Source organism: Oncorhynchus tshawytscha, linkage group LG24 (genome assembly GCF_018296145.1).
Source record: "Oncorhynchus tshawytscha isolate Ot180627B linkage group LG24, Otsh_v2.0, whole genome shotgun sequence".
NCBI classification, from domain to species: Eukaryota; Metazoa; Chordata; class Actinopteri; order Salmoniformes; family Salmonidae; genus Oncorhynchus; species Oncorhynchus tshawytscha.
The window spans coordinates 15,993,228-16,015,836 of record NC_056452.1 but is presented as its reverse complement, the minus strand read 5'-3'; the positions used below and the strand labels follow the sequence as shown (position 1 = coordinate 16,015,836).

Sequence of the window (22,609 nt, the reverse complement as noted above, 5' to 3'; positions counted from 1 at the left end):
TGTGTCTGTTGAGGACAGGGAGAGGGAAGTGGTGATGCTGTCGACCTGACCTGTGACCTGACTGCAGAGGCTTTGGCTGTCGCGACGTCATCTAGGGAAACAGCTGCTAGGTTAGCAGGCGGTTTAGCGTGGTTTGGCTCCCCCAAAAAATCACACAGACAACACAACAGCTGGGAGAAGGAAAAAAACCCATCACAGACTAACCTATATACCAGCAGACCTTGATGAACCATGTCTTTTCCTGGTTGAAGAGAGATAAAAGGGGTGTCATCATCACATCTCCCCATTCACAAATTTGCGCACACGCACACACACATACGCACACTAGGTGAGTAATACACACTAGACTAGGTGAGTAATATCAAATGCTGTATGCCAACAAAAGATGAAGTCATTGAGCAAACTTGAGCAAATACATTTATTAATCAAATGATTCATCAAATAACTATCATTGTGGCTCTTGCATATAACATAAAACAGTGACGTTCCCTTCAGATTTGGTCCAAACACTTTTTCTTTCATTATCAATATTGATATATTACATAAATAATGAAAATATAAAATTAGGCACGTACATTTGATCAAACTATCTATATATTCATCTAGATATTTGGTGTATTGAATATATTGAAGGAAATGAGAAGATGCAACAATGTTATCAATCTTCCCCAATTTAACATTTTCGGATATCTTTGCAGTACAATTTAAACCATTTTAACAATGAAAAGTTGGGAATACGGGACACATTGTAATCAAAAGGGTTACCAACAGAACAAACCCAATGAAATAGCATAGACTGGGACCCCTTTCTGAAGGAACGTTAGTGATATCCGGCTAGGAAAAAAATTAACAATTGAAGGGATTGTAGGTAAAGCTTTGGATCAGACAAGTCAAACCCAACACAAACCAATGAGGGACAAGGATGCAGCAGACACAACACCTTCTAGAGTCACAGATCACAAACTGTAAGGTACAGCTGATAGAACATTGAGTGTAAGAGACTAAATGGCTATGGACTGGAAAAAATCTGGGGAAAAAATCTGGAAAACGTGATGGAAAAAGTAACCTATTTTCACTTTGATGACTTTTTCCCATTTGCACTGGATGTACGGTAGAGGACTCAGGATATGAATAGTCTCCATGCTGCACCCCAAAGAGTGTCAGTGAACCATTAGAATCCTTACTCAACTGAAGAACCACGTGTTGTTCCCGTCTTATTGATGTAGTAGTGGGGAAATTGGGCATCTCATCTAGCTCAGTGTCTTCATTGATGCACTTTCCCTCTCTCTTTCTCTTTCGTCTTCTCCTTCCTTTCCCTCTCTCCTCAGGGCATGTGGGGGGGGGGTCAGAGTAAACTCCTCCTCGGCTCTGCAGTGGCACAGTCTACCTACCCGGGCATAGTGCCAAGATGTGATGGAGTGAGGCGAAAGGGAGAGAGCGATAGAGAATAAAAGGGGAGGAGAGGAGGCAGCCAGGCTGGGCTTTTGTTCTCAGACAAAAGTATCCTTCCCTACAAGACAGGCATGTCGGTAGACAGGAGATAGAGAAACCTATTTCGGTGGGATGTGACACACAGTCACAGACAGAGCATTGTAATGAGTAGTGGAATAGAGAAGCCCTGTCGGAAAACATATTGTATAACTGGAGGATATGGGGGGATAGCTATAGTTGGCCTTCTCATAATAACCAAGTCTTACAGGCAGCCCTGACGACTAGCAACATATTAAAAACCTGCCATTAGAGATACTACTGTGACGTCCCTGATAATGCCCACAACACAATACATAGCCTACAACTTTCACCCCAATACAGGGACATTTTCTGGTCTGAAGTGGCTTATTATCCAACAGAACAAGGTCATCATAGACCATAGCTGCAAGGTAAAGGAATATTTGATCAGTTGAGAGGGACGCTAACTAACTAATTACAATACCGATTTTTCCGGACGATATTCAAAGCAATTAGCGCTCGGCAGCAATTTTGAAAGTGATTGGAGAAAACTTTTTTCACTCTGAAAAGAATGCCAAGTGACAGAGCAATATCTGCAGCAGTGCTTTGACTCTGAAACTAGAACTACTGGAAGTAGGCCAAGGATCTTGGGAAATGCCGGTGTTCATAATATCCCTCCACTGTCACCTCAGTCTAAGTCAATACCCACTGGGCACAGACGGCAATTCAACGTCTATTCCAATTGGTCCATTCCAATTCAACGTCTATTCCAATTGGTCCATTCCAATTCAACGTCTATTCCGAGTGGGTTCAAAGTAATTTCCTTGAAATTACATGGAAACAACGTTGATTTAGCCAGTGCGTGCCCAGTGGGCAGGCCTAGTCAGTCACACAAGAACACAATACTACTGATTTACTGCGCGGGTACAGTGTCGACATCCTTTCTCTCGTCTATGGAAAACGTACAACATCTGGCTGTGTCGTCTATGGAAAACGTACAACATCTGGCTGTGTCGTCTATGGAAAACGTACAACATCTGGCTGTGTCGTCTATGGAAAACGTACAACATCTGGCTGTGTCGTCTATGGAAAACGTACAACATCTGGCTGTGTCGTCTATGGAAAACGTACAGCATCTGGCTGTGTCGTCTATGGAAAACGTACAGCATCTGGCTGTGGTCATATAGCATAGACGTGCTGAAATGTTGACATAATGGATTAAGTCATTTACGATGCATCAATAAATCATTATTTTATTTTTTTATTTTACCTTTATTTTACTAGGCAAGTCAGTTAAGAACAAATTCTTATTTTCAATGACGGCCTAGGAACAGTGGGTTAACTGCCTGTTCAGGGGCAGAACGACAGATTTGTACCTTGTTAGCTCGGGGATTCGAACTTGCAACCTTTCGGTTACTAGTCCAAAGCTCTAACCACTAGGCTACCCTGCCGCCCCAATCTAGAACTATTGCCATGAAACGTACACAATCTGGCGGGGGGGGCAAGTCCACTCATAAGTACATTTTGCGTAATACTATAAGCATGTAGAGTACTATTAATGTACATACAGTACACAGAGAGAACAGATAACAGGTTTTAAATTGAGATTTTAATGCTCCCCTCAGAGCACGTCGTGACGTTCGGGTTCAAGATATGCTCAACACATCCCACTCCACACCCTGTGACTAACCGACTAAACACTTCTCATCTGTGCCTCTGACACGGGTTCTGTCTCTGAAATACACGGGACAACATTCTCTCCCGTTCTTGTTTCCAATGTGTACATGTAGGACTGTCTGTGAGCCTCTCGTCCAAAACAAAAGGGTAGTGTTAAAAAAAAACTTCCATCAAATCTCCACTTTAGATCCAAATAAATAACAAAATCTGATTCTAATCAAAATAAACCAAAGCTAGCGTAATATAAAACGATTAATGCCCCAACTAAACATATGAACTTGATATTGAAAAGTGAGGGGAGAAAAAATCTACTCTTTGATGAATTATTGTTGTGCATGTGTGAGAGTCTGTCAAACAAATGTTGGTTTTTTGCATGTGTTAAACATCATACATGTCCTATTGAATTTTGTTGTTGTTGCGTCAAATAAATACCCATTCAAAAAAGGTACGTCTGTCATTCTGAGAGCTCAAATCCTCCCATGCATCACGCCAAAACATCCACTCAACCAGTGGCGCTATCTAGTTCACAAATCAGCTCTATACCTAACATATATATGGTTCCTGTAGTCTTCATTTGACACTTGTCATCGTCACAGACCGAGTGGCCCCCGAGGGGCCCTTTTAGTTTCCAGGAACTGCCAGAATGTAACCGGAGCGGCTCTTAGTGAAGTCTGGCTGTGATTGGTTGATTTTGGGCTCCACAATGATGGTGCACTTCCTGCCGTTCATACTGCACTGGATGGGACTGGCGATATTCACTTGCAGCTTCCTCTTTTCACTGCAGAGAGAGGGAGAAAGAGAGAGAGAAAGAGAGACTTGTTAAGCATGTGTTGAACATGCATAGCTTACAGCTGTTACATCAATATCAACAGAGAGAGAGAGAGTATGGTGTATGATGTTTGGTGTGTGTGCTCGTTCAAAAGGCTAAAGGCATTTTTACACCAAAAACACTGATATGGTTCACTACAATTGAATGTGCATCCTTCACCATTGTCAATATTCCTCGTCATAATATGGACATGACAGCGAACTGGATGCCAACGGGGATAGATATAGACTATAGAGCAAGGCTCTCCATGCCTAGTTACAACTGGGGTTGGAGCAAAAACCTGCAGGAGGGTAGCTCTCCAGGAACAGGGATGGAGAGGCCTGCTATGTAGATTGACAATAGCGAGCCCACGCTAGGCTAGCCTATACCCCAGGAATGATCCCTGTGCCTGTACTGTAGGTACGGCTCACCAGCCGATTGGATTTTCGCGCTTGCCACATCTAGTGAAGGGGTTTCTGGCTGAATGGCCATCTTGCACTATTCCCTCTTTGAGAGGATCAATGAGGCAAATCAAAGATTTGTTGAGGGGGAAAAAAGCATTTGTGAGGGAGTCAGGGTGTGTGGGCAAACAGACGTGTTTTAAAGTGTGTGTTTAAGAGCTGTAACTAGTGCTACAGTGAACGACAGCACCTGGGAAGAGAGGGAGAGAAATGCTTGTCTACGTAATCCAACTCTCATCCTGACACCATTCCACCATAACGACGGTCGCTCGCATCGTTTGTCAACAAAACATAATTCATGATAATACACTTGGTGACTCGTGGAAACGGCCGGAGCCAAAACGTCCACTCAACCAGTGGCGCTAAGTCTACACCCATTAGTTACGCAACAATGCCTAACAAACAAAAACAAATCACCTCAAACTACCCACGTCAGACTTCTGCATTATACCTACAGCACTGTAGCCTAGCAATGAGGGCTGCATCTGTCATGGCCGCCCATGCCAGGGCCAGCCAATAGGACAACAGCTCTGATGAATGCCCGGGCCTGTCTCTGGTGCTTTCACCACCTCTCTTTCTTTCTCTCTGTCCGTCTCTGTCCGTCCGTTCGTCTGTCTCTGTCCGTCCGTCTCTGTCCGTCCGTATTTCCGTCTCTGTCCGTCCGTACTTCCGTCTCTGTCCATCCGTACTTCCGTCTCTGTCCGTCCGTCCGTCTCTGTCCATCCGTACTTCCGTCTCTGTCCATCCGTCCGTCTGTCTCTGTCCATCCGTCCGTCTGTCTCTGTCCATCCGTCCGTCTGTCTCTGTCCGTCTCTGTCCGTCTGTACTTCCGTCTCTGTCCATCCGTCCGTCCATCTCTGTCCATCCATACTTCCGTCTCTGTCCGTCTGTACTTCCGTCTCTGTCCATCTGTCCGTCCGTCTCTGTTCATCTGTCCGTCCGTCTCTGTCCATCCGTCCGTCCGTCTCTGTCCATCCGTACTTCCGTCTCTGTCCATCCGTACTTCCGTCTCTGTCCATCCGTACGTCCGTCTCTGTCCATCCGTACGTCCGTCTCTGTCCATCCGTACTTCCGTCTCTGTCCATCCGTACTTCCGTCTCTGTCCATCCGTACTTCCGTCTCTGTCCATCCGTACTTCCGTCTCTGTCCATCCGTACGTCCGTCTCTGTCCATCCGTACTTCCGTCTCTGTCCATCCATACTTCCGTCTCTGTCCATCCGTACTTCCGTCTCTGTCCATTCGCACTTCCGTCTCTGTCCATCCGTACGTCCGTCTCTGTCCATCCGTACTTCCGTCTCTGTCCATCCGTACTTCCGTCTCTGTCCATCCGTACTTCCGTCTCTGTCCATCCGTCCGTCCGTTTCTGTCCATCTGTCCGTCCGTCTCTGTCCATCCGACCGTCCGTCTCTGTCCATCCGTCCGTCTGTCTCTGTCCGTCCGTCTCTGTCTGTCTCTGTCCATCCGTCCGTCTGTCTCTGTCCGTCTGTCTCTGTCCGTCCGTCACTGTCCATCCGTCCGTCCATCTGTCTCTGTCCGCCCGTCTCTGTCCGTCTGTCTCTGTCCGTCCGTCTCTGTACATCCGTCCGTCCGTGTCCGTGAGTCCGTCTGTCTCTGTCCGTCTGTCTCTGTCCGTCCGTCTCTGTCCGTCCGTCTCTGTCCGTCCGTCTCTGTCCGTCCGTCTCTGTCCATCCGTCCGTCTGTCTCTGTCCGCCCGTCTCTGTTCGTCTGTCTCTGTCCGTCCGTCTCTGTACATCCGTCCGTTCGTGTCCGTCCGTCCGTCCGTCTGTCTCAGTCCGTCTGTCTCTGTCCGTCCGTCTCTGTCCGTCCGTCTCTGTACATCCGTCCGTCCGTCCGTCTGTCTCTGTCTGTTTGTGTCTCAGGGGATAGCATGCTAAGCATAGCCACAGGTCTGCTATCAGCTGCTATCTGCTCACTTGAAAGGCAAGCAGGGTTAAGTTTACAAACACACACACACACACACACACACACACACACAGCATACACACACACACACACACACACACACACACACACACACACACACACACACACACACACACACACAGCATACACACACACACACACACACACACACACAGCATACACACACACACACAGACACACACACACACACACACACACACACACACACACACACACAGACACAGACACACACACACACACACACACACACACACACACACACACACACACACACACACACACACACACACACACACACACACACACACACACACACACACACACACACACACACACACACACACACACACACACACACACACACACACACACACACACACAGCATACACACAGCATACACACAGCATACACATACCAGTGGAGGCTCCTCAGAGGAGGAAGGGGAGGACCATCCTACTCAGTAAAAATACATTTAAAAAATAATAAAAATAAAAAAGTTTAGATTTTTAGAAAAAACTATACTAAATATATTCACATCACCAAATAATAACTGATTAAAACACACTGTTTAAACACACTGCAATGAAGATCTTTTATTCATTTTTTCTTTTAATTTCACCTTTATTTAACCAGGTCGGCCAGTTGAGAACAAGTTCTCATTTACAACTGTGACCTGGCCAAGATAGAGCAAAGCAGTGTGACAAAAACAACAACACAAAGTTACACATGGAATAAACAAACGTACAGTCAATAACACAATAGAAAATGTGTATACAGAGTGTGAAGTAAGGAGGTAAGGTAATAAATAGGCCAATAGTGACGAAGTAATTACAATTTAGTAATTTACACTAGAGTGATACAGTTGAAATCAGAAGTTACCATTCACCTTAGCCAAATAGATTTAAACTCAGTTTTTCACAATTACTGACATTTAATCCTAGTAAAAACTTACTGTCTTAGGTCAGTTAGGATCATCACTTTATTTTAAGAATGTGAAATGTCACAATAATAGTACAGAGAATGATTTATTACAGCTTTCATTTCTTTCATCACATTCACAGTGTGTCAGAAGTTTACATAAACTCAATTAGTATTTGGTAGCATTGCCTTTACATTGGTTAACTTGGGTCAAAAGTTTCGGGTAGCCTTCCACAAGCTTCCCACAATAAGTTGGGTGAATCTTGGCCCATTCCTCCTGACAGAGCTGGTGTAACTGAGTCAGGTTTGTAGGCCTCCTTGCTCGCACACGCTTTTTCAGTTCTGCCCACACATTTTCTATAGGATTGAGGTCAGGGATATGTGGTGGCCAGTCCAATACCTTGAATTTGTTGTCCTTAAGCCATTTTGCCACAACTTTGGAAGTATACTTGGGGTCATTTCCCATTTGGAAGACCCATTTGCGACCAAGCCTTAACTTCCTGAGTGATGTCTTGAGATGTTGCTTCAATATACCCACATAATTTTCCATCCTCAAAATGCCATCTATTTTGTGAATTGCACCAGTCCCTCCTGCAGCAAAGCATCCCCACAACATGATGCTGCCACCCCCGTGCTTCATGGTTGGGGTGGTGTTCTTCGGCTTGCAAGCCTCCCCCTTTTTCCTCCAAACATAACGATGGTCAGTTTGGCCAAACAGTTCTATTTTTGTTTTATCAGACCAGAGGACATTTCTCCAAAAAGTACAATCTTTGTTCCCATGTACAGTTGCAAACCGTAATCTGTCTTTTTCATGGCGGTTTTGGAGCAGTGGCTTCTTCCTTGCTGAGCGGCCTTTCAGGTTATGTCGATATAGGACTCGGTTTACTGTGGATATAGAAACTTTTGTACCCGTTTCCTCCAGCATCTTCACAAGGTCTTTTGCTGCTGTTCTGGGATTGATTTGCGTGGTCCCATGGTGTTTATACTTGCGCACTATTGTTTGTACAGATGAACGTGGTACCTTCAGGTGTTTGGAAATTGCTCCCAAGGATGAACCAGACTTGTGGAGGTCTACAATTTTTTTCTCTGAGGTCTTGGCTGATTTCTTTTGATTTTACCATGATGTCAAGCAAAAAGGCACTCAGTTTGACGGTAGGTCTTGAAATACATCCACAGGTACACCTCCAATTGACTCAAATTATGTCAATTAGCCTATCAGAAGCTTCTAAAGCCATAACATAATTTTCTGGAATTTTTCAAGATGTTTAAAGGCACAGTCAACTTAGCAACTTAGTTGAAGTCGAAAGTTTACATACACTTAGGTTGGAGTCATTAAAACTCGTTTTTCAACCACTCCACAAATTCCTTGTCAACAAACTATAGTTTTGGCAAGTTGGTTAGGACATCTACTTTGTGCATGACACAAGTAATTTTTACCAACAATTGTTTACAGACAGATAATTTCACTCAGAATTCACTGTATCACAATTCCAGTGGGTCAGAAGGTTACATACACTAAGTTGACTGTGCCTTTAAACAGCTTGGAAAATTCCAGAAAATTATGTCATGGCTTTAGAAGCTTCTGATAGGCTAATTGACATCATTTGTACTAGGATTACATGTCAGGAATTGTGAAAAACGGAGTTTAAATGTATTTGGCTAAGGTATATGTAAACTTCCGACTTCAACTGTATGTACACTTCTCACCCACTGGAATTGTGATACAGTTAATTATAAGTGAAATAATCTGTCTGTAAACAATTGTTGTAAAATTACTTGTGTCATGAACAAAGTAGATGTCCTGTGGAGTGGTTGAAAAACGAGTTGTAATGACTCCAACATAAGTGTACGTAAACTTACGACTTCATCTGTATATGTGCAGATGATGATGTGCAAGTCAAAATACTGGTGTGCAAAAGAGCAGAACAACAAAAACAAATATGGGGATGAGGTAGGTAGTTGGTTGGATGGGCTATTTACAGATGGGCTGTGTACAGCTGCAGCGATTGGTAAGCTGCTCTAACAGCTGACGCTTAAAGTTAGTGAGGGTTATATAAGTCTCCAACTTCAGTGATTTTTGCAATTCGTTCTAGTCATTGGAAGCAGAGAACTGGAAGGAAAGGTGGCCAAGAGGTGTTGGCTGTCACGCCCTGACCTCAGAGAGCCTTTTAATGTCTCTATTTGGTTTGGTCAGGGTGTGATTTGGGGTGGGCATTCAATGTTTTGTTATCTACGATTTTGTATTTCTATGTTTTGGCCGGGTATGGTTCTCAATCAGGGACAGCTGTCTATCATTGTCTCTGATTGGGAACCATACTTAGGTAGCCCTTTTTCCCTCCTTTCTTTGTGGGAAGTTGACTTCGTTTAGGGCACATAGGCTTTGAGCTTCACGGTTTGTTTTTTGTAGTGTTTATTGTTTTGTTCGGCGTCATTTTGATTAATAAAAGAAAATGTACGCTCACAACGCTGCACCTTGGTCCTCTTCCTTCAACAGCCGTGACATTGGCTTTGGGGATGACCAGTGAAATATACCTGCTGGAACGTATGCTACGGGTGGGTGTTGCTATGGTGACCAGTGAACTGAGATAAGGCGGAGTTATACCTAGCAAAGACTTATAGATGACCTGGAGCCAGTTGGTTTGGCGACTAATATGTAAAGAGGACCAGCCAACGAGAGCATACAGATCGCAGTGGTGGGTAGTATATGGGGCTTTGGTGACAAAACAAATGGCACTGTGATAGAATGCATCCAATTTGCTGAGTAGAGTGTTGGAGACTATTTTGTAAATGACATCGACGAAGTCAAGGATCGGTAGGATAGTCAGTTTTACAAAGGTATGTTTGGCAGCATGAGTGAAGGAGGCTTTGTTGAGAAATAGGAAGCCAATTCTAGATTTAATTTTGGATTGAAGATGCTTAATGTGAGTCTGGAAGGAGTGTTTACAGTCTAGCCAGACACCTAGGTATTTATAGTTGTCCAAATGTCAGAGAGTAGTGATGCTAGTCGGGGGGACGGGTGCGGGCAGCGATTGGTTGAAGAGCATGCATTTAGTTTTACTAGCATTTAAGAGCAGTTGGAGGCTACGGAAGGAGTGTTGTACGGCGTTGAAGCTCGTTTGGAGGTTTGCTAACACAGTGTCCAAAGAAGGGCCAGATGTATACAGAATGGTGTCGTCTGCGTAGAGGTGGATCAAAGAATCACCCGCAGCAAGAGCGACATCATTGATACATACCGAGAAAAGAGTCGGCCCGAGAATTGAACCCTGTGGCACCCCCATAGAGACTGCCAGAGGTCCAGACAACAGGCCCTCCGATTTGACACACTGAACCCTATCTGAGAAGTAGTTAGTGAACCAGGCGAGGCAGTCATTAGAGAAACCAAGGCTGTTGAGTCTTCTGATAAGAATACGGTGATTGACTGAGACGAAAGCCTTGGCCATGTCGATGAAGACGGCTAGACAGTATTGTCTTTTATCGATGGCAGTTATGATATTGTTTAGGACCTTGAGCGTGGCTGAAGTGCACCCACGACCAGCTCGGAAACCAGATTGTGAAGCGGAGAAGGTGGGATTCAAAATGGTCGGTGATCGGTTTGTTCACTTGGCTTTCGAAGACTTTAGAAAGGCAGAGCAGGATGGATATGGGTCTGTAACAGTTTGGGTCTAGAGTGTCTCCCCTTTGAAGAGGGGGATGACCGCGGCCGCTTTCCAATCTTTAGGAATCTCAGACGATATGAAAGAGAGGCTGAACAGACTAGTAATAGGGGTTGCAACAACAGCGGCGGGTAATTTCAGGAAGAGAGGATCCAGATTGTTTATCCCACCTGATTTGTAGGGATCCAGATTTTGTAGCTCTTTCAGAACATCGGCTGTCTGGATTTGGGTGAAGGAGAAGGGGGGGGGGGCTTGGGCCAGTTGCTGCGGGGGTGCAGAGTTTTTGGCCGGGGCTGGAGTAGCCCGGTGGCAAGCATGGCCAGCTGTAGAGAAATGCTTATTGAAATTCTCGATTATCGTGGATTTACAGTAGCCTCAACACTCTCTGGGGTAGCACTATGCTGTAGCCGGAGGACAGCTACCTTCCGTCCTCCTCTGGCTACATTGACTTCAATACAAAACCTAGGAGGCACAGTAATTAACGTCCTCCAACCTATCAGAGCTCTTGCAGCATGAACTGACATGTTGTCCACCCAAATAAAGGATCAGAGAATTAATCTAGTACTTAAATCATAAGCTACAGCTAGCTAGCACTGCAGCGCATAAAATGTGGTAGTTGACTCAAAGAGACAGAAAGACAATAGTTGAACAGTTTCAAATTAATTTCTTCAAAAACAAAAGAGAAGCAGCGTAAAGAGAGACATAGCTATATTTCATATTTTTTTCACTTTAATTTACTTCGCTAGTTAATGCAGCTAGCTAATTTAGCCTACACAAATACCCGGCTCAAACCGAGAGGAATGCTATTTATGTTGGATAGCCTTAGCCAGCTAGCTAACACGGGAACTCTTCCAAGTCAAGGTAAGCTGTCGGTTGTATTAATCTATTGCAATCGGGGCCCGCTGGTGTAACTGCTAAACTGCTTGCTGTACCCTGTACTGCGTGATTTGCCTAATAGAAACATTCGTTTTCAACTGTTGGACTAATGATTACACCCTAAATCAGCTAGATGCAGGCTAGAGTGTGCAAGGCAGTATTGAATGTGCCACTGTTTTGATTCTCCAATTTGTTTCTTGACATGTGCACCGTTATAAACCTTCATTCATAGGCTTGGTTGTAGAAACCTCATGATGGGTATAGGGACAATTTGAGTATCATGTAATAGCCTAAACCTATTGATTTTACATTGAGCTGGGTGAATGGGATGTGAATGAGAGTCATCCAATATGCTGTAATAGAAATAAAGCCATGCTCATAAAAAAAATAAACATCTTCCCTAATCTTAAACAGCACCGACCGCCACTGACACACACAGACGTTGCATAGAATATGTGTATTGGGACATCTTTATATGTGGTTAATACTAAGAAACGCTTAAGAAATGTAATATCCATTGTAAAATCCCTGTGATTCTGGTAGACGAAAATGCTACGAAAGCAAATCAGTCGACTGTTGACGTCACATCAATCCAATACTAAGTGACCAGTCTTAGTCGAGTTATCTCCCCAGGGGGACACTCAGACACTACTGCCTCTCCTCTCCTACTAGAAAAAAAAGCATTATTTCTTACTCTCTTCCCCAGTAACTGTCTCTTCTCTGACTTATGAATCCTCTACCTCAGCCTCTCTGAGGATAAAGTGGAAGAACAGGAAGAGAAGTAGGGAATCTTCTTAGAGGTTGGGGACCGACAGGGCAACCTATCTGCAACCACGCAACACCGCTGGCTCATCCTTTTAGGAGTGTTTTTGTCTCGGAGCCAAGCTCTCCTGTCTCCTGCAAAATATATGAGAACTTCCCATACTTAAGAGATACAGGTAAAGTCACTCAGCAAAGCCACTGTGGCTTGCAGAAGACTCTGGGCTCAGGATTAGGTTAAATACTGAGCAAAAATCTAAACGCAACATGCAACAATATTTATGATTTTACTGAGTTATAGTTCATATAAGGAAATCAGTCAATTGAAATAAATTCATTAGGCCCTAATCTAAAGGCGTTCACATGACTGGGCAGGGGCGCAGCCATGGTTGGGCCTGCGAGGGCATAGGCCCACCCACTTGGGAGACTGGTCCACCCACTGGGGAGCCTGGCCCAGCCAATCAGAATGAGTTTTTCCCCACAAAACGGCTTTATTACGGAAAGAAATAGTAATCAGTTTTATCAGCTGTCCAGGTGGCTGGTCTCAGACGATCCCGCAGGTGAAGAAGTCGGATGTGGAGGTCCTAGGCTGGCGTGGTTACAAGTGGTTTGCTCTTGTGAGGCTGGTTTGACGTACTGTCAAATTCTCTAAAACGACGTTGGAGGCGGCTTTATGGTAGAGAAAAGGACATTCAATTCTCTGCGAACAGCTCTGCTGGACATTCCTGCGGTCAGCATGCCAATTGCACGCTCCCTCAACTTGAGACATCTGTGGCATTGTGTTGTGTGACAAAACTGCACATTTTATAGTGGCCTTTTATTGTCCCCAGCACAAGGTGCACCTGTGTAATGATCATGCTGTTTAATCAGCTTCTTGATATGCCACACCTGTCAGGTGGATGGATTATCTTGGCAAAGGAGAAATGCTCACTAACAGGGATGCAAACAGATTTGTACACACAATGTGAACGTTTTAGAGAAATAAGCTTTTTGTGCATATGGAACATTTCTAGGATCTTTCATTTCAGCTCATGAAACATGGGACAAACACTTCATATGTTGCGTTTATATTTTTGTTCAGCGTAAAATAATTGATATGCGTAGGTTATATTTAGACCATTTAAAATCTTCTCTGAGAGACTTTAAAGTCCCTTTCAATGTGCTATGCTGGGAAATACCTATCAAGTTAACTAACAACAGAGGACTTGTGACGCAAATATGGGCAGATTACTGAAAATCTGGACAGTGCATGTGAATAGACTGTCTGTGGCAGAGACAAAGACAGACCAGATGCTCAACAAGAGTGCAGGTTCTATGCCAAGAGCAGCATGCCTGCCCCGAGGGAGGGGCTCCATAGGGTGCTGTTGATGTGGATCGGAGATGGAGAGAAACCCCCACTGTTCGCCTGTCAGATCGAATTTCCCTGCTTTCCTTAACAGCAGTTCTAAAATAAAACCCGCCGCCTCCTCTGATCAATACTGAGATTGTGTGTGTGTGTGTGTGTGTGTGTGTGTGTGTGTGTGTGCGTGTGCCTTCACTGACATTTTCAACCTCTCCCCGACCGAGTCTGTAATACCTACATGTTTCAAGCAGACCACCATAGTCGCTGTGCCCAAGGAAGCGAAGGTAACCTGCCTAAATGATTAACGCCCCGTGGCACTCACGTCGGTAGCCATGAAGTGCTTTGAAAGGCTGGTCATGGCTCACATCAACAGCATCCTCCCGGACACCCTAGACCATGGGTCTCAAACTCTGGCCCGTGGGCCTAATTTGGCCCGCGGGGTAATTATATTTGGCCCGTGAGACAATACCAAATTACTACTAGAGCTGGCCCGCCGGTATTATACAGCGCATTCACCACTAATACTATGAATCCCATAATGCTCTGCTGTTTTCGCGTGCCAATCAGGACAGGACCCAGAAACGCTCTCTCCTCTGTGACAGTAGTCATAGCAACATAGACGCTACAACTGTCAGCGAGCTAACCCTTCCCAAAAATGGCGAAAAGAAAGGCAGAAAACAGGAGCTTTCTGGACAAGTGGGAGGCAGAATATCTGTTTACATATGTAAAAGACAAACCTGTTTGTCTTGTTTGTGGAGTCAACGTGGCTGTAAGTAAGGAGTACAACATTAGACGAAACTATGAAACGAAACACCATGACAAATACAAGGACCTGGACATGACTCAAAGGAGCCAGAAAGTAGAGGAGATGAAAAGAAGTTTGGTTTCACAACAGAATATGTTTAAAAAAGCCACATCACAAAGCGAGGCTGCTGTAAAGGCTAGTTATATAGTGGCAGCAGAGATCGCAAAATCAGCCCGGCCCTTTAATGAGGGAGAGTTCATGAAAAAGTGCATGATGAAGGTTTGTGACCTCGTATGCCCAGAGAAAAAACAAGCATTTTCAAACGTGAGCCTGAGCAGGAACACAGTAGCTGATCGCACATGTGATCTTGCCACCAATCTGTATGACCAGCTGATGGAAAAGGGAAAAGATTTTGTTGCGTTCTCCCTCGCTGTGGATGAGAGCTGCGACGCATCTGATACTGCTCAGCTGTCAGTCTTCATCCGTGGAGTGGACTCAAATCTGTGTGTTACGGAGGAGCTATTAGGATTCAAATCAATGCATGGCACAACCACAGGAAAGGAAATCTTTGAGGAGGTTTCCAAATGTGTAACTGAAATAAAGATGCCGTGGGATAAACTCGTTGGATTAACGACAGATGGTGCGCCAGCGATGTGCGGTAAAAAGAGTGGACTGGTGGGCATGGTTCGGGAGAAGATACGGGAAGAGAACTGTGCAGGTGAGCTAACTGTTTACCACTGCATCATACATCAGGAAGCACTGTGTGCCAAAGCCCTAAAGATGGAACATGTTATGACCACAGTAACACAGGTAGTTAACTTTATAAGAGCCAAAGGTCTAAATCACCGCCAGTTTAAATCTTTTCTGGAGGAGTGTGGTTCGGAATACGCAGACGTGCCGTATCACACAGAGGTGAGATGGCTAAGCAGAGGAAAAGTACTGAACAGATGTTTCGAGCTGCGTGAGGAAATATGTCAATTCCTGGAAACCAAAGGGAAGGATACAGCAGAGCTCCGGGAGCAAAAGTTCCTGTGTGAGCTGGCCTTTCTCTGTGACATCTCGAGCCATCTCGATGCGCTGAACCTGCAGCTTCAGGGGCGGGGGCGCATCATCACAGACATGTACGCTGCAGTGAGGGCCTTCAAAACTAAACTGTGCCTGTGGGAGAATCAGATGCTGCAAGGAAACCCTTGCCATTTTCCCTGCTGCCAATCCATAAAAGCGCAGATCTCTACCGCCGTGTTCCCATGCGCACAGTTTGCTGAAAAACTCAGTGTTCTCGCCGCTGAGTTTAGCCGGCGATTTGCCGACTTCGATGCCCAGAAATGCAAGTTTGAACTGCTTAGTAATCCCTTCGCAGTTGATGTGGAAAATGCACCAACCAACATCCAAATGGAGCTGATTGAACTCCAGTGCAACGACACGCTGAAGTCAAAGTATGATGCTGTGGGCGCCGCACAGTTTCCACGGTTCATCCCTGACACAATGCCTCAGCTCCGCACCCAAGCTGCTCAGATGCTCTCCATGTTCGGCAGCACTTATCTATGCGAGCAACTTTTCTCCTCGATGAAGATGACCAAAACAACTCACAGGAGACGTCTGACTGATGAACATCTTCGCTCGATACTGAGGATTTCTTCAGCTCAGAGCTTGAGCCCAGACATTGATGAACTAGCATCCAAGAAGAGATGCCAGGTATCTGGCTTGGGCACATCAGATTAGACCAGTGTGCAATAATTAACGTTTTCTTTATGCACTTTTTCTTGCTACAAGGCATGGGCTTGAATGGTTGATTGATTTATTATCATTTTATTTGTAAAATTATTAGCCAGTGGAAAAAGTTTATTTTGGTATTTAAATCAGAAGGCTGCAAATAGAAAAGAGGCATACAATTTTTATTTAAATTTTATTTATTTAATAAATGAATGCCATTGATGTGTTTTTTCATTTGAAATTCGATTTTGCATGTCTCCACTATTAAATTATATATTGTATGGTAATAAGCGATGCTTGTTCCATATTCAATGTTAAAGCAAAACTTGTTTGGGTCCATATTAAAAGGTTAATTTGTTCAATGTTGGCCCGTGACTTTGTTCAGGTTTTACATTTTGGCCCACTGGGTATTTGAGTTTGACACCCCTGCCCTAGACCCACTCCAATTCGCATACCGCCCCAACAGATCCACAGATGACGCAAACTCAATCGCAATCCACACCGCCCTTTCTCATCTGGACAACAGAAACACCTATGTGAGAATGCTGTTCATCGACTACAGCTCAGTGTTCAACACCATAGTGCCCACCAAGTTCATCACTAAGCTAAGGACTCTGGGACTAAATACCTCCCTCTGACACTGGATCCTGGACTTCCTGACAGGCCGCCCCCAGGTGGTAAGAGTAGGCAACAATACATCTGCCACGCTGATCCTCAACACTGGGGCCCGTCAGGGGTGTGTACTTAGTCCCCTTCTGTATTCCCTGTTCACCCATGACTGTGTGGCAAAACACGACTTCAACACCATCATTAAGTTTGCTGACGACACAACAGTGGTAGGCCTGATTACCGACAACAATGAGACGGCCTATAGGGAGGAGGTCAGAGAACTGGCAGTGTGGTGCCAAGACAACAACCTCTCCCTCAATGTGAGCGAGACAAAGGAAGTGATCGTGGACTACAGGAAAAGACGGGCCGAACAGGCCCTTATTAACATCAACAGGGCTATAGTGGAGAGGGTCGAGAGTTTTAAGTTCCTTGGTGTCAACATTACCAACGAACTATCATGATCCAAACACACAAAGACAATCGTGAAGAGGGCACGACAAAACCTTTTCCCCATCAGGAGACTGAAAAGATTTGGCATGGGCCCCCAGATCCTCAAAAGGTTCTACAGCTGCACCATCGAGAGCATCCTGTCCGGTTGTATCACCGCCTGGTATGGCAACTGCTCGGCATCTGACCGTAAGACGCTACTGATGGTAGTGCGTACAGCCCAGTACATCACTGGGGCCAAGCTTCCTGCCATCCAGGACCTAATAGGCAGTGTCAGAGGAAAGCCCATAAAATTGTCAGAGACTCCAGTCACCCAAATTATAGACTGTTTTCTCTGCTACCGCACGGCAAGCGGTACCGGAGCGCCAAGTCTAGGACCAAAAGGCTCCACAACAGCTTCTACCCCCAAGTCATTAGATTGCTGAACAATTCATAAAAATCGCCACCAGACAATTTACATTGCCCCCCCACCCCCCCTTGTACACTGCTGCTACTACATGTACAGATTACCCCCACCTACATGTACAGATTACCCCCACCTACATGTACAGATTACCTCAACAAGCCTGTATCCCCCGCACACTGACTCGTTACCGGTGCCCCCTGTATATAGCCTCGTTATTGTTATTCTTATTAATCATTTTTTATTTTAGTCTACTTGGTAAATATTTTCTTCTTCTTGAACTACACTGTTGGTTAAGGGCTTGTAGGTAAGTATTTCACGGTAAAGTCTACACTTGTTGTATTCGGCGCATGTGGCAAATAAAGTTTGATTTGATATGGAGACAGTATGCTCATGTGTTTCTGCTTATTACTATTGTCTGTGGGAGAGTGGCTGGGGGTGTTGAGACGAACCAATGGCCCACATGTATCTGATAGATAGCTAACTCCTCTCACATATTCAACACCCAAGCCAAGCGGCCAATCCCCAATCCAGTCTTCCACAACACGAGCAAACATAATCCAGCCCGAGGAGGAGGTATAAGGAAGGAGGGGGGAGAGAAGGAATAGAAATGGTGGATAAAAGGGTCTCTACAGCCGTAATTTCCACCTCAACCATCCACCCTATCCCTCCCAATGGATCTGCATCCACTCTCTCACACGTCTCCCATGTTCCCCGCCAGCCCCAACCTAGACATCCCACTGGATCTGCATCCACTCTCTCACACGTCTCCCATGTTCCCCGCCAGCTCCAACCTAGACATCCCACTGGATCTGCATCCACTCTCTCACACGTCTCCCATGTTCCCCGCCAGCCCCAACCTAGACATCCCACTGGATCTGCATCCACTCTCTCACACGTCTCCCATGTTCCCCGCCAGCCCCAACCTAGACATCCCACTGGATCTGCATCCACTCTCTCACACGTCTCCCATGTTCCCCGCCAGCCCCAACCTAGACATCCCACTGGATCTGCATCCACTCTCTCACACGTCTCCCATGTTCCCCGCCAGCCCCAACCTAGACATCCCAATGGATCTGCATCCACTCTCTCACACGTCTCCCATGTTCCCCGCCAGCTCCAACCTAGACATCCCACTGGATCTGCATCCACTCTCTCACACGTCTCCCATGTTCCCCGCCAGCTCCAACCTATCCCTCCCAATGGATCTGCATCCACTCTCTCACACGTCTCCCATGTTCCCCGCCAGCTCTAACCTATCCCTCCCAATGGATCTGCATCCACTCTCTCACACGTCTCCCATGTTCCCCGCCAGCTCCAACCTATCCCTCCCAATGGATCTGCATCCACTCTCTCACACGTCTCCCATGTTCCCCGCCAGCTCCAACCTAGACATCCCACTGGATCTGCATCTACTCTCTCACATGTCTCCCATGTTCCCCGCCAGCTCCAACCTATCCCTCCCAATGGATCTGCATCCACTCTCTCACACGTCTCCCATGTTCCCCGCCAGCTCCAACCTATCCCTCCCAATGGATCTGCATCCACTCTCTCACACGTCTCCCATGTTCCCCGCCAGCTCCAACCTAGACATCCCACTGGAGACGAAGGGAAAAGTAAACACACCTCTTTCAGGTCGCTAATGGTTCTAGCCAGGCGGCACAGCGGGTTTAGAATTGTCCTTCAGTCACGTCACAACAGAGAGAGTGATTCATAGTTCAAGGCAGTTCCGCTGGCATCGGCGGCACTACAGGTCAGAGAGAGGTGGTTAGTGAGATGATGTTGGAGTGCTTTCAACTCCATTGTTCACTTTACAGTTGAAGGTATGAATATAGAGTCTCGGTGACTCAACTGAATTTACAACAACATTAGCCAATGCTTCCGCTGTCTCGCCAAATCACACCTCCTCTCAGTTTCTTCTCCGACATGTCTCTTCCAGCCTTTTCTGCCCCAAAACATCCAATGTGATATTAAACCACAGATAAATCAACAACAGGAAGCAGCAACAAAAAAACTGCTCAAATGCAGGAACTCCAACCCTTCAAAACAGCCCAACAACCATTACAATATTTAGTAAGCTGTGAGAGTGCGGATATCTTCCTCTCCTCCTCTGTGTCTCTTTCTCCACCATTTATTTCATGAAAAGAAGAGCTATATACTCTAAAATGGGGGAGATGACTAAGTTGGTCATTTCAAAATGTCTTAGCAGCAAAAAGTCTATTGATCAATGAGCCCTGAACGTAGAGGAGAAGAGGAAGAGCACAACCAATCTGAAGGAAAGAGAAAGAAAGAGGGAGGAAATGGAGACACAAGCACACAATAACACACAATAGCACACACACACACACACACACACACAAAATAGCACACACACACACACACAATAGCACACACACACACAAAATAGCACACACACACACACACACACACACACACACACACACACACACACACACACACACACACACACACACACACACACACACACACACACACACACACACACACACACACACACACACACACAGACAGAGAGAGAGAAAGCAGCCTAGCACTGCCAAGGAGTGTTGATCAAAGCCACTGTAGCCTAGGTCAGCTAAGTGCCTAATGTACAGTAGCAGTGGAGGAAGGGGTCAAAAGGCCTTAACTGTAGAGATCCTATAATGTAACTCCACCGTCAATGACGGTGATACGTCCCGGAAGTGGACAAAGCAAGGGGCCACTTCCCCCTGAGGGACCGTTGATAGTAGTACACACTCTACACGGACAGCTGAGTCTTCACACTGATGGAGCCACAATGGCTTCACAACAGGAGTCTCCGTCCATCTTAAACAATCACGCCTGGCTCTTCAAATTCTCCAGTTTATCTTCTCTCCGTTCGGTTCAATAAGCCTAGCATGACACTGGTAAATGAACCAGAATCCCTCGTGTCTCTCTCTCGTCTTCTGAAGCACCCAGTATAATCACATGGGTGGCTGAACCACTGAAGGACCATCAGGGAAAATCAATATATCGATGAGGATGAGTCAAGCGCAGGGAAAGAAAAGCAAGAAGAGTGTCTTCAATGAGTTTCTTCATTTCAGATGGAGCGACCATCTCACACGTCTCCCAGCGACCGCTCCCTTTTAAAAGAGACTCGGCTCTCACTTTGTCACCCCAGCCAAAATCAATAGATCAACGAAGACGCCATTCCTTCCAGCTTATCGAAGCTTCACGGGTCCGAGTGACATGGGGGAAGGGGACGAGGTTGTGTTTGGAACCGGGATAATAGAGTTGACAGGCCCAAGCTGGAGGTGACGGGGGAAAAGACGAATGGGGAGAAGCGAGGGATGAGAAGGATGAGAATGATCAGGAAAAAGAGTGGAGGGTAAAGGTCAAGCGGGGGCTACATCTCGAGAGGCTTGCAGCAAGATGGTAGAGCATGTGGGTGTCTCTGTGTGAGCGTAGGTGGAAAGGCTGGAGGTATGGAGGGGAGGCCAGGGACCTTTCACCCCAGTCAGGGGAGGGGATGTCTGGGGCCGCAACACCACTCTATGAGCATGGTAGAGGCCTGTTGACCTGCACCTCACTGCGTCTTTTACTGGTTGGTTGGTTGGCGGGCAGGCAGGCAGACAGCACTGCAGTGGTGCAGGGACCCACGCAGAGGGAAACTAGGTCAGATCCCATCTCTCTCAGACACACACACACTCAGTCTACACCCCTCCCCTTCAATCACTCCACCAAACAAGTGACCCCCCAAGGCTGATATTAAATATAAAACAGAGCAGGACTCTCTACTGTCCAGCAAAAACAGTGTGTGTGTGTGTGGTGGCTGTAGCCACATGTAAGTGTGTTATGATGACACACGCACGCACGCACGCGCACACACACACACACACACACACACACACACACATCCATTTATGCAGGAGGTAGCAAAAACACCATTTTACCGTATGCTTTTGTAAGGCAAATGAGTGTTTATACGGATGTCATTGGTGCTCTGCACAGTTTTACATGACAGGAATACTATCCAATCCATCACCTGGATAATGTATAAGGATGGAGACAGATCCATTCATGGCTAAAAAAAAAATACTCTCCCTCCCTCTAGCCCCCTGTTTCTCCCTCTCCCCCTATCTTTGTCCTTCCTACAGCTTCTGTTTACCTGTCTGACACTGTTTTTCTGCCTCTCCATCCTTTTCCTCTCTCCTTCTCTGTCATGAGTTAGTTCTCAGCCAGCAGGGTTATTATTGGACTAAATACCAGACAAACATGGATCGGCTGGTCGCTATGGCAACTGCATCTGCAACACCGCACAGGGAGGGAGGGAGGTAGGAAGAGTAGGAGGGATGGAGGAAAAAAAGGGAGGAATGCTGACAAACAGAGGGGGGGGCAGAGAAGGAGGGGGGAAGTGGGAGGGAGTGAAGGAGGGATAAAGGAGAGGGAGTGGAGGGGAGCATGACTTCCTGAAGTCTGAAATGCTCCACTCAGCATAAAGGGTGACCTTGATGGCGTAGGGAGACAAAATCACCAGTTAGCAGCACGCCGCCTCTGTCTGTCTTAGTGTCTTTAAGCGTGATGATGATGATGCCATTTCAAATTACACAGGAAAGTGCAGCACGGCACATTTGTTCACGCCAAGCAGCACTTCTTCAAGGTTTGAATATTCATCACGCTTCCGTTGTACTGACACTGCAATAACACAAACTTAACGGATCGTCTTTCTCCGGAAAGGAAAACAGATGCCTACTTTCTCTGCCCGGGGAGGAGAGCAGAGAGGATTCGCCAGAGCAATCAGCGGCCTCAGACTTCTGCTACCTGGC

At 45.9% G+C, this 22,609-nt stretch overlaps 1 protein-coding gene across 1 annotated transcript in view; it reads right to left on the bottom strand.

Moving 5' to 3' along the window:
* Positions 1-399: 399 nt before the first annotated feature.
* LOC112223565 (unconventional myosin-Id-like) overlaps positions 400-22,609 on the bottom strand; it is a 126,849-nt gene continuing 104,639 nt past the window's right edge. Inside the window, exon 22 of the mRNA XM_042305391.1 lies at positions 400-3,904. Coding sequence (XP_042161325.1) covers positions 3,748-3,904 — 157 coding nt within the window. The 3' untranslated portion in view covers positions 400-3,747. The remainder of the gene's footprint in view (positions 3,905-22,609) is intronic.